Here is a 12,100-nt window from a genome sequence, read left to right on the forward strand (position 1 = left end):
CTCAGAGTATTAATTTTGAGAAATAGTTGGTGATGATAACGGGAGGTGTGATTGGGATCATATAGAGTGTACAGGAAAGAGAAGTAGAACAGGAAAGGAGCCATGAATGAACAGTCTCAGACGCTGATGAAACAGGCAAGGAGAAGTTATTGTTATGATCTCCAAAATTAGTTTCAAGACTTAGCGATCAGTTGTGTCAAATGTCGGAGAGGGAGCATTGTTTATGATAAGTTGATCTTTCTGGAGAGTGCGATTACACTTCGGCTTTTCCACTGTGCCTTTTTATCTGACTTTTTTACAGTAAGTATGTGTTTAATAATTAAAAAAATAAAATGAGCAAATAGTGTATAGTATGGTTACACTTTGTGAGAAAATTCTGTATTGTTTGTGTGCTTAGAGACAAAGACTTAAAGGAAATGTATCAAAATGTTAATGGTAGTTTGGTGAGATAATAGGTAACTTATTTTCTTTTTGATCATCTACACTTCCTATTTTTCTGTAATATGCATGAATTACCCTTACAATAAAAATTGTTATATGATTTTTTTTTCATATAACAGGCTATTCTTGATGATCTTAGAAGAGTATGAAGACAGGGAAGATTCCACTTTGCAACCGATTTGTAAAAATAAGTGAGGGATTGGGGGCAGGCAGTGCAGGTGGACTCCTCTTGGTTATAAAAGGAGAAGGGAGAAAATGATACTAGCTAGAGGGAGATACAAGATCAATAGAGAGGTTTGCCCCTTTTTTTAAACAGGAAAGACTTTACTAATTCTCTTCTGAGGGGAAGGGTTAAGAGGAGAGAATGTTTGAAAATAAAGGAGAAAGGGGATAGCTAAGCAGAATCTCTGAGGTGTTGAAAAGGGGCAGGTGCCAGTTAGAGCCCAGGTGAAGCATTAATCTAGGACAAGAGGAGAGTCAGCTCTGAATCAGAAAAGAAGGATGAGTATAGATCCTGATACTTTTACAGGTAGGAGGGAGGTTTTTTCTGAGTCCCTGAACGATTATTCAGCAGATAGCCTCTCGGTTTTTCAGGGAATTAGGAGGCAAGATCATCTTACTGGATCGAGAATCTGATGAAATCAAAGAAGATTGTAGGGGATTGAGGGAAGTGATGACATGGCTTAAAAACCTTTTATTTGGCTTGGCTAGGTCCCTTTCCTGGTGCTCACGTCTCTGTTCCTAACCTAAGGCCTGTGCATGATTTTCAGATGCAGAGGAATCACTTGGCACGCCACCTGCAAGAGGATACCCAGTCGCACATGAGAATGATGGCCCAGGCTGTTCAGACTTTAAGCCTTGCGATAGCTCCCGCACCTCAGCGTGGCATGCTGCCATGTGATTCTGCCTCTCTGCCCCGGATTTCCTCTGGGTGTCACTCAGAGGTCCAGAATTTCCAAGAAACCATTCAACAGTTAGAGGGTCGCCTTGTAAGACAAGACCATCAAATCCGGGAGCTGACTGCAAAAATGGAAACTCAGAGCGCGTATGTAAGTGAGCTAAAACGAACTATTCGAACCCTTGAGGACAAAGTTGCTGAAATAGAAGCACAGCAGTGCAATGGAATTTACATCTGGAAGATTGGCAATTTTGGGATGCACTTGAAATCTCAAGAAGAAGAGAAACCTGTTGTCATTCACAGCCCCGGATTCTACACAGGCAAACCCGGCTACAAACTATGCATGCGCCTGCACCTGCAGCTACCGACTGCACAGCGCTGTGCCAACTACATATCCCTCTTTGTCCACACGATGCAAGGAGAGTATGACAGCCACCTCCCTTGGCCCTTCCAGGGTACGATACGCCTTACCATCCTTGATCAGTCTGAAGCACCTGTAAGGCAAAACCATGAAGAGATAATGGACGCCAAACCAGAGCTGCTTGCCTTCCAGAGACCCACAATCCCACGGAACCCCAAAGGGTTTGGCTATGTGACCTTTATGCATCTGGAAGCCCTAAGACAAAGAACCTTCATCAAGGACGACACGTTATTAGTACGCTGTGAGGTCTCCACCCGCTTTGACATGGGCAGTCTTCGGAGGGAGGGTTTTCAACCACGAAGTACTGACTTGGGGATATAGCATCCCCTCATTTGTTTAAGAAACAAAACAACAGAAAAAACATTTGGAGAAAACTTGCCCTGTTTTCAATAACATACAAACAAAGCAATGGGGAAGGTATACCCACCAGTGAATGTGGTTAGAGAGGTCACTTGCCACTTTCCTGTTAAAAATATCTGAAGCAGGGCTTCCCTGGTGGCGCAGTGGTTGAGAGTCCACCTGCCGATGCAGGGGACACGGGTTCGTGCCCCAGTCCGGAAAGATCCCACATGCCACAGAGCAGCTAGGCCCGTGAGCCATGGCCGCTGAGCCTGCGCGTCCGGAGCCTGTGCTCCGCAACGGGAGAGGTCACAACAGTGAGAGGCCCGCGTTATCGCAAAAAAAAAAAAAAAAAAAAAAATATCTGAAGCAGTTTTCTCGGGAATGTACGTGTTCCCTGCCTTTTAAAAATGGTTACACTCAAAGTGCCTGTGGCCTATGGCAGCAGTTGTTTGTCTAGTAGGATATCTCTCTGTTTTATTTTCATGGGCTCTTGCTCCAGGGGGGTTTATTGTCAAACCCAGGTTAGGAGTAGTAAAGCTCAAACCTTTTAATAATAATGGACGTTCCATAAAATTTCCACGTATTCTTATAGTGTTAGATGCAATATATTAAGCTTGAGAATCACTACCGCCTCACGCTGGTGCCAGCGAGAATAATTATTATTCTTGAGTTCTCATTTTATTTGAACTCCTGTAGATTTCAGAGGATTTGAACCATAATCCTTGGAAAGTTTAAGTTCTCATTAACCCTGTTTTTTCCGCCTGCAGGGTGTTTTTAAGGATATTCAGGGACTAGTTTAAACCCTAAATATAAGCTTACTAAGTGTGGATATGTTGTTTGTTGAATAATTCTTGTTTCATTGTACCTTGCTTATTTACTTGAGGCTACAAAGTAGCATCTTGTCCAGAGTTTAGAACTCTGAGAACCATATGGAAACCAGCTGCTGGGTGTTATGCTATAAATCCCTTTTGTCTATTCCAGGCAGAGTGAATTCCACAGCCCTACCTATGTTCTCTGTTGCCTAATGGTTGTAGGACAAGGAGATGCACACACATAATCACCAACAAAAATTTTAAATGGCTCAACTAGTCAACCAATAGGGCAGCTCATTGGTGGTGAGAAAAGCTATTTGAGCCAGAAATTTTCAGCTCTTTTGAACACTTTCTGGTTTAGTTCAATTAATGGAAGAAAATTGCTGTCCTAAATGCAGAATTTCTTAATACTTGGGAGATCATTGGTGTACCTGAGAGGTCACCAAACCAAGGTTGGAAGTCATAGTGATTATATCAGGACTTGGCTGGAGCGGGTGGCTTTAGTCCCACAGTTCATACCTGAGGAGGATCACGTGGAATGTATTGAAGTGGTCAGTTGTTCCTAACAGGGAGGGATGGGTTTTGTGCCACTAGATACTTGTTAAAAGCCTTAGATACTAAAGATTATGGTGAAATGTAGTTCTCAGGGAGTCCTGCAACTAGTACAGGCTCTTATGAAGAATCTGAGAGGACCCCTACACCATGCTGTTTACACAAGATTGTTTAAAGTTGTCTGAGGTAGTCCTGCAACTCCAGAGAGGCCAAATCAGAGCCCCTGGCCGGTGTTCAAGATCAGCCTTCATTTCAAGAGGAAGCCAAGAGACCGTGCAAAGGAATGGTCCCGGTTCCGGGCAGACCCAGCAAGTGCCACTCTGACCTTTCCCTTTACTTTTCTGTCTACTCTCCTTACCCACCCCACATCCAGGCTCCTGCTCTGGTGGGTTTATTCTGTAAAGTGGGGGAAAGAAAAGGTCATACAGGGACCCTGTTCCCACTGCCACCATCAGCGGCAGCTGCCCGTCGCTAGCTCACAGTTGGCTTGCTGACAGTTTGTGCTCCGTGGCCCCTGAGCTCTGCAGCCAGCTCCCGAGGATCACTGCGGCACGGCCCTCTAGGTGAGGAGCCCGGCACCGCTGCTGTTCCTGTGATGGTTTTCCAGAAATAAATTGCTGTCCAGTTCCATGTGAAAAATAAATGGCAGTTACTCTTGTATAGAAACAAAAAAGCCTGGAGGAAATATACTAAACTCTTTTTGATGACTTATTTTCTTCTTTGTGCTTTCTTACATGTTTTATATTTTTTTACAGTAAACATGTCCTTTTCTCGGAGAAAAAAATGTTGCCACAAAACATTCAACCCTCACAGAGAAGGAAATAGCATTTAAAAGCTTCCTGGTCAAATTTCTATTAAAAGCATGGCTGTGCATTAGGTACTGAGGCGAGCCATTTCCTGCTTTGGTTATGTTATTTTTTTCTACTAACTTGGGAGCCTTAATCCAAACAAAAACAGTTTTTTGCCTCACTTCAACTTTTAGCTTCAGGTTTCGCTGAAGGAGTTGAATTAGCTATTTCTAAGGTCCATGCCAACCATAAAATTCTGTTTTAAGAAATGAAGTGCTAACCAGCAGAAAGTTGGCAATATCTACAAGAGGATTTTGCCAGTAGAAAAATTGCTTTATTTTTTTTGCTGACATAATACTTCAATTTAGTATCAATTTAGGGTCTCCTTTTAATTTGAACAATTTTTTTTAACCCCCAACATTTGGCATTTTGTAATAAACCTGCCACTTATTTTATACTGGTCGTTCATTGTGAATATAGAGTAAAAGTAATGGTCAAACTCTCCATATATAAACTTTTGGTGACTTCAACTCAGAATCCACTCTTAGCTGGAAAGTGGCTCTCTTCCGTTCATTTTTCAAACCTCCTGCCTCACTCTGCAACATGCTGGTTTCACCCAGTTGGCTAACAAGTATTTGAGCTGTGTATTTATGTTTTATTAACCTTTTAACATTTATCTTTGGACATTGCTTTTAGACATTGTTAAATTAAAAATAAATTGTTTTTTTCTTTTCCCAGAGGTGTCCAACCCAGTGTTGGATGAAACTTGCTGCAGGTCATACCCTTTGTTATTGGAAAACAAAGTCAGGATGTTGTGGTAGTTTGGTAGTTTTTTACTGTCTGTTAGCGGTTGCAGCAATGACAGTTTCTGGCTGTACTACAAAATGATTAAACTTTTATTGGGGGGAATAAAAATAGAATAGAAAAAAGTGAAATAGGATGAAAATTGAGGGGTTTTCCCCCTAAAGACGGACTAACAGAGATGTTGAATGATCTCTAGCATTTAGTTTTTGTGGCAGGTATAAAATTATAAAATTGTCCCCCATTGCTGTTTTTATACCATAAGTCTTAGGTAAACTAAGAGCATGTTTATGAATTATGCATGCAGTTAGAGTACATTCTCACCAAAAAGGAGCAGTTGCCTGTCATTCCTTTATCCAGGGAATCCTCAAGTCTCTGGTGACCAGAAAACATTTTTAATTATTAGAGAGGTTTTTCTAACTTAAGGCTTTGAAATAGCTTTCCTTAATTCAGTTACTGCTGTTCTTGTTTTGCCTCAGTTAAATTCTACTCACTGTTTTATGAGAAATACCATCAGGTGTTTTTGTGATGCCTAGTTCCATAGAACCTAAGCAGTGCAGTGCCTTGAGGAAATGAAAAAGGGACAATAGTCATTTGTGTTTTTCCTTTGAAATACATTTTTTAAAAATTCCCGGGTGCATATATATGATAAGCTGTAGTTAGTTTCACAGTCGCTATTGTAGAGTCTAGAATGGAGTTGGCACTTCCAAATTCCTAGTATCCAAAAAGGTGATCTGATGAAATCAAATCAGATGCATCTCTGCAGATCATGATGTTCAATCACAGCCCTCACTTTTAGTCAAAGGCAAATACCTGCAAGGAGATGCCCAGTTGCTTCGCTAAGATGCGGTCTCTCAAAGGGAGAACCTCCTCTTGATAGAGCTTCCCTGTCTCTGCTGATGAATTGCATTTATCCCAGCTTTCTCCCAGATAGATTTCAGGATAAAAGCTAAATAGAACGCCAGTGGGAAGAAGGGCAGATGGATTTCTGTATTCCAAGGAAGAGACGCTATCAGTGGCCCTGAGGGGAACATCAACTGAGCGGCAGGGGCAAGGTTCCGTCCATAGCTGAAACCCCAGACTTAGCACAGTGCCTGGCACACAGCACACACTCAAATATCAACAATGAACATTTAGTGAAAATACTGGTTGAGGTGCACCACTTTTTGGCAGGTTATTTGTCATGTGAGTTTTCGGTGATAAGAAAGAAATGTTACTTTTATTTTGCTTTTTTCCCCCAGCACTTTATTATGAAATTTTCTAAACATGCAGAATTGTTGCAAGAATTGTAACATGGCCATCTACCACCTGGAATCCACAAATAGCATTTTGTTACATTTGCCTTACCACTTCAGAGATGCTCCTTTTAATGAGACTTATTAAGGTTGGTTTCTCTTTAAAAATCGCACTGCTAAGATAATTGAACACCTTTAATTCAGTTGTCTTAAGCTCCTCAGGGAAACACGATATTTGCTTTATAGCTAAAATTGTAGTCCTTAATTTAAGCTAGTTTAAACTTGTAAATCTGTCATGCTGAATTTCAATCTTAATTATTTTGCCTGAAGGGATGTTTTTTATAATAGAATTATTTGAAAGTCCTTGATCAGTTGTACAGAATATTCTAATGTTATTTCCACACTTGATTAATTATCCAATTAATTTCTCTGGTGAGAGTGCAATTTTGGCCCCATTTTGCTTATGCAGCATTCCAGGATTATGTTCCCAGAGGGCTTGAAGAGGCAGGGTAATTTAGTGTATAAACCAGTAAATTAGGAGCTAAGAGATTTAGATTTTTATTAGATTTTATTCCTGACTGACCACAGGCAAATCACTTCTCTTTGTGTCCATTTATCTACTTGTAAAGTGGGGACTAGAATTTGAAATTTAGATATTATTAAGTAATGGGTAACATTTATTAATGCTTGGATCTATTAAGAAAGACACTTTAAAAAGAAAGAAAAAATACACTGTGAATCCGGGGAGGCTCTCATAATTCTCTAACTGTATGACAAGCTACGGAATGAACTCTGACTTTTGAAAAATTGAAGCATGGGAAACGGTCAAAGTGTCTTATCAAAAACCCGCTGTTGCTTAGAACTTACTATTGCCACAGAATTTGTGAGTGTTTTCCTAATCCATCTGAACTCTGAAAATAATGTATTTTGTGTGTGCGGGGGTGGTGAATACAAAGATGGGAGGAGGCAGACATTCAACACAGAAAGATAGAAAATCAGTGTTCAGTTTAAGAACAGGTTGTGTGGAAGGGCTGGGCTTAAGGCAGTCATCCCGATGCACTGCCACACCCTCCTCTGCTCCCCGAGCATCAACCCACACCACACACAGCACCAGCCCTGCTCCTGCCAGCCCGGCCTCAGGTGGTCTCCATCAGGTCAATGAGATGAAATTACAGGGTCGACCAAGGGCTAAGCAGGGTCTCTGTTCTCCATTTAGCAGATGAGTGTGCTCTGTTCTTTCTAAGCCCAGGTGATGGATGTAGATTCACGTTTATCTCCAAAGGCACTTGGAGTTTTTACCGTAGATAGCATCTTAGTAGTGGTTGCAAAGATATGACCAAAACAGTGCTCCTTGATTGGGATCTTGTTGAATATTAATTTAGATGAAAACAAATGCCAGACTGACACACCTAACCTCTCCTGTCTATTGTTATAATGCAGCTTATCTAGTGTGGAGACAATGCTTATTCTTCACAGTCATTGGTTACAATATTAGAATTTTCTTAAATGAAAGGAAATTGGTTAGTGGTTACTTCATATCAATTTTGGGGAACAATTTAAGTTTTGCTTATGATTTTCAGAGGCATAAGCAAGAAGTGACTCAGGTCAAGTTAGCCTTGCTTGTCTTGCAAAATAAGCTAAATTAAGCTTTTCTTGTATGACCAAACTGGTTGTGTCTGCTCAGAGAGTTTTCAAGTGTGGTCTTCATTTGTGTTTAACAACACGTCTTTCTTCTAGTCCATTCTTACGGATGTCTGTTATGCTGTTGTCACATTTTCAAAATTAACTTTTGTAATTAAGGGACCAGCAGGAACAGGATTACTTTATAAAGTGACAGTTGTAGCCTTGGCAGAAAATGAGGCAAAATCACAGAATGTTTGCTTGGTCTGGGTAGGGGTTTGTACATTTTAATACAAAAGTGGGTCAGCAAGTCTGGTCTTCACAGAATTTATACTGCTGAAAGATAAATAATAAAACTGCGCTCAAAAGTAGATCTCAAACTCCTGAAAAATCATCCCTCCCCTCCTTACCCCACCTTCCCACTGGCTGCTCTATCCTGACTGGCAGGCAGGGGTTGATTTAAAAATAGTGAGCTTCTGTCTGAGGAGTCTGGCCTCCTTGTCTCAATCCCAGGTTCCTTTCCCCCGGCTGCTCGTTTCTCTTGAGGTGTCTAGCTAAAGTAGACGAAGCCCCACCAAAAGTGCTTAAAGATGGTAACTAGTCATTCCCTTTAGACTAGTTCGGAGCCTGAAAGTAAAATTTTTTCCAGTCTAATCTGAAATTCCTTTGGAGCCATTGTGAAAGAAGAGGAAAGAAGGCAGGTTTATTGAATACAACTAGACCAATAGAACAAAAATTGACTGTTTATTAATGCTTTTAGGATCAGTTTTGCAATCTTTTTCTCACTACCCACAGTAAATTAGATAGAGATAAATGAATAAATAATATGTACACCAACTCACCTGACACAGAAGGTTTCTGAAACACTTGCTTTTACTACACCTGATCTGTTCTGACATTTTCTGTTCTTTCTTCACTTTTAAAATGTAGCCCCCAGAACACAAACGACTTTAACAGAATGCAGCTTGCCTCATGAGTCAAGATCTGAGGGTTTTAAATAGCCCAGAAGGCTAGAGGCCAAATTCATTCCCACACACACGCATGCACACACACGCGCACACGTGTCCACTGGGCTTAGCGGGGCCTTCCAGCCTGTGCCTTGCTCTTGTTCCATCCACCCCGACCCTGCAGCCTTGCCTCTCAGGGCCTGGTCCTGATGCTCCTGCCTCCCTCTCCTTCTCTCAGCCTGAGGGAACCCCATGGTTCCGTAGAAGGAAAAGTCCACTTCCTGTTTCTCCAAGATTCAGGTCCTCTCCTGCTCCACTGCTCCTCTGAACTCTTCTGTGGGCTGAAGCTTTACTAGAACAAAACCCAGAAAGATTTACAAAATCCTCAGTTGTTGCCTTTTGTTTTGCTTTTGCCATATACCTCCCTCCCCTGAGGCAAAGAGGTGGCATGCTACCTGAAAGAGGCAGGTGGGGTACAGGGAGAGGAGGGGAGGATTTCTTAATATCTCAAAGAGTTACTGGCAGCACTGAGTGTCTTCTCAATCAGACTATGAGCTTTCAAGGAAAGGAATCAGATGGGGATCAGAGATCTCTAATATGATCCTGGCCTTTGTTAAAGGATAATTTTCAAAAAAGAGTCAAATTACGGTTCTCATACAGATATCAAATGAGCATGTGTTAAAGATTTTCTCTAACTCTTAATGAGGGAAGCAGGCAGATGCGTTATATAACCGTCCAAATGAGAACCCAAAGAACAGACACACCTAGAGACGAGGAACATTTACATGAATGTCCAAATGGAAGCAAACCCAGCTTCTTCCTTGGTGTGGGGCGGGGGGGGGGGGGGGTGTCAAGCAAATCTCACAGGACATAATTTCCGTTTCTAGAAATAAGAATCATTTTGCATTGCTCTCGGTTATCTACAGAACAGAGCTGTAAAGTAGCTTCCTTAGAATGAGACTCAGAACCCTGAAGGGTGTGCTTTGGACTAGACAATGCATAGTGTTCCATCAAAGCACAAAATGCCCCTGCACCCTGCACTGACGAGAATTCACTGCAGTGTGTGAATGATGGTTAAACACATCTGTGGGGCCCATTCCCGCCTAGAATTGGACTGCTCCAACTGGCGTGGGATGACAGCGGGTTCTAGCTTCTACAAAACTCCAAACTGAAAGACCGGCCTGAGTAGAGCAAAGCCAGCTGGAGCCTCATTTGGCAGTAGGGGGCAGCAGAGCTTCATCCCTAAAGCAAGCAACCTTCAGAAGGAAATCTGTAAACTAGGATTAGCCTGGAGTCCTTGCACTTTTAAGGAGTCCATAAATTCCCCTAGATTATATGCAAAAAGTTGTACTTTGTGGCTTTTTAGGGGAAGAGAGTCCTTAATTTTTTTTGCTTTGAGTCTGATGAATGCTACAAAGCACTTTCCCCCATATTAGAAATTACACCCCCAACTATCATATTCACAGGTTGGTTGCCAAATTAGCTTCAAATTAGAAACACCTGAGGAATTATTAGGTCGACCCATACAAAATCACCTTTTTTGTAAGGTCAATAAAGAGTTGAGTATCAGCAATTTCTCGAGGTTCAACTTATGTGTTCAGATTCCTGGTCACCCCCACTCCTCTGCCCCTGTTCTGATATAGCCAATGGGTAGATGAACATTGGAGATCAACTGCTATCTCCAAGTTGAAGTTTAGGAAAATGGACTATTGGACTCTAGCACATCCCAAGGCCTCAACCTTTAACCCCGGTTATCTTTGTCCTCGCTGAACAGTGAGAATCAAGTCAGCATTAGTACCATCGCCACCATGCAGTTCACTGGGGGCTTTCGCAAGGTGTCTGGGTCTGAGGACCATCAGCCTCCGAATCTTCTGGGGTGCTTATTAAAATGCATATTACTGGGCCTTGGCCAAACCCCCAGAATTAGACTTTTTGAGCGGTGGGCTGGGGAATCTGCATTCTAAACAGGCTCTCCAGGTGACTCTTCACAGGAGATGGAAGGAGAGAGTATGATCTGAGGTCTACCAGCTAAATCAAAGTGTAATTGTTAAGATGGTAAAATCATGGCTCTCATTCAAATATAGAATATGTCAAAGGTTTTGTTCAGCTCATTAATTTATGACGGAACCATTAGATGGTAAAGCTGATTCCAAGAGCATCTGGGTAAAAAGAGTTTATATAATCTATCAGGAAAAGCATTTGCAAAACAACAAAAAAAGAATGTTAGAATTAAATGGCTAGGTTACAGAAGAAACTGGTTAATGTCTTACAAGCTAATAAAGCCATAACCTTTGGGGTTATCTTTCCTACGAAATAGAAAAATACAAATTAACATAACTTTGCAGTATCTGGGCTATGATCAAATAATAAATAGCAAAGTCAAATAGAGAAATATTCTCCCAGAAAATTAAATAATCCTCGGGCAACTTGTTAAATAATTCCCCAGTGTGACTCTAAAAGGACGTACAGCCCAACTTTTTGCCTTATTTTCAAGTTTCGGTTAATTCTTCTTTGCAGTGAATAAAGACAGCAGAACATAGAACGTGTGGACCCCACACCTCTGGGTGAAAAAATTCAGGCTGGAGCAGATATATTCAAAAACAAGAACCAGTTAATTCAAGGGAGGAAAAAACTGACAGATACTCAGAATTCATGTGTAACCTCCTTGGATTTATTTTAGACGCTAGCTACAATCACTTCCTCCTGCTTTGAAAGTGATCTGTCATTTTTGTAGTTACTTGGCTTACAAACTAGTCATTCCCTAATAATTTCTCTTAGAAGTTTATCTTATAAGTTGGCTGAGGTTTTTTGTTTTTCGTTTTTTTAAAATTTATTTATTTATTTATTTATGGCTGTGTTGGGTCTTCGTTTCTGTGCGAGGGCTTTCTCCAGTTGGGGCAAGCGGGGGCCATTCTTCATCGCGGTGCACGGGCCTCTTGCTATCGCGGCCTCTCGTTGCGGAGCACAGGCTCCAGACGCGCAGGCTCAGTAGTTGTGGCTCACGGGCCCAGTTGCTCCGCGGCATGTGGGATCCTCCCAGACCAGGGCTCGAACCCGTGTCCCCTGTATCGGCAGGCAGACTCTCAACCACTGCGCCACCAGGGAAGCCCCTGGCTGAGGTTTTCAACGTTCTTTGTTTTTCATCTAAAAATTCAGGTACTTAATTTTTTTAAACATCAGAAATATTCTCTATTTTTATGAAACAGTTGTCCATCTGGGAGATTAAACTTTGACCATTAAGAA

General features: G+C 41.6%; 1 protein-coding gene across 4 annotated transcripts in view; it reads left to right on the forward strand.

Moving 5' to 3' along the window:
* The window catches only part of TRAF6 (TNF receptor associated factor 6), a 32,180-nt gene extending 22,515 nt beyond the window's left edge, over positions 1-9,665 (forward strand). For all 4 annotated transcript variants that reach the window (XM_030864661.2, XM_030864664.2, XM_030864663.2 and 1 more), the window contains one exon: positions 1,212-9,665. In XM_030864661.2, coding sequence (XP_030720521.1) covers positions 1,212-2,081 — 870 coding nt within the window. In that variant the 3' untranslated portion in view covers positions 2,082-9,665. The remainder of the gene's footprint in view (positions 1-1,211) is intronic.
* Positions 9,666-12,100: the final 2,435 nt, after the last annotated feature.

This window comes from Globicephala melas, chromosome 8 (genome assembly GCF_963455315.2).
Source record: "Globicephala melas chromosome 8, mGloMel1.2, whole genome shotgun sequence".
NCBI lineage: Eukaryota > Metazoa > Chordata > Mammalia > Artiodactyla > Delphinidae > Globicephala > Globicephala melas.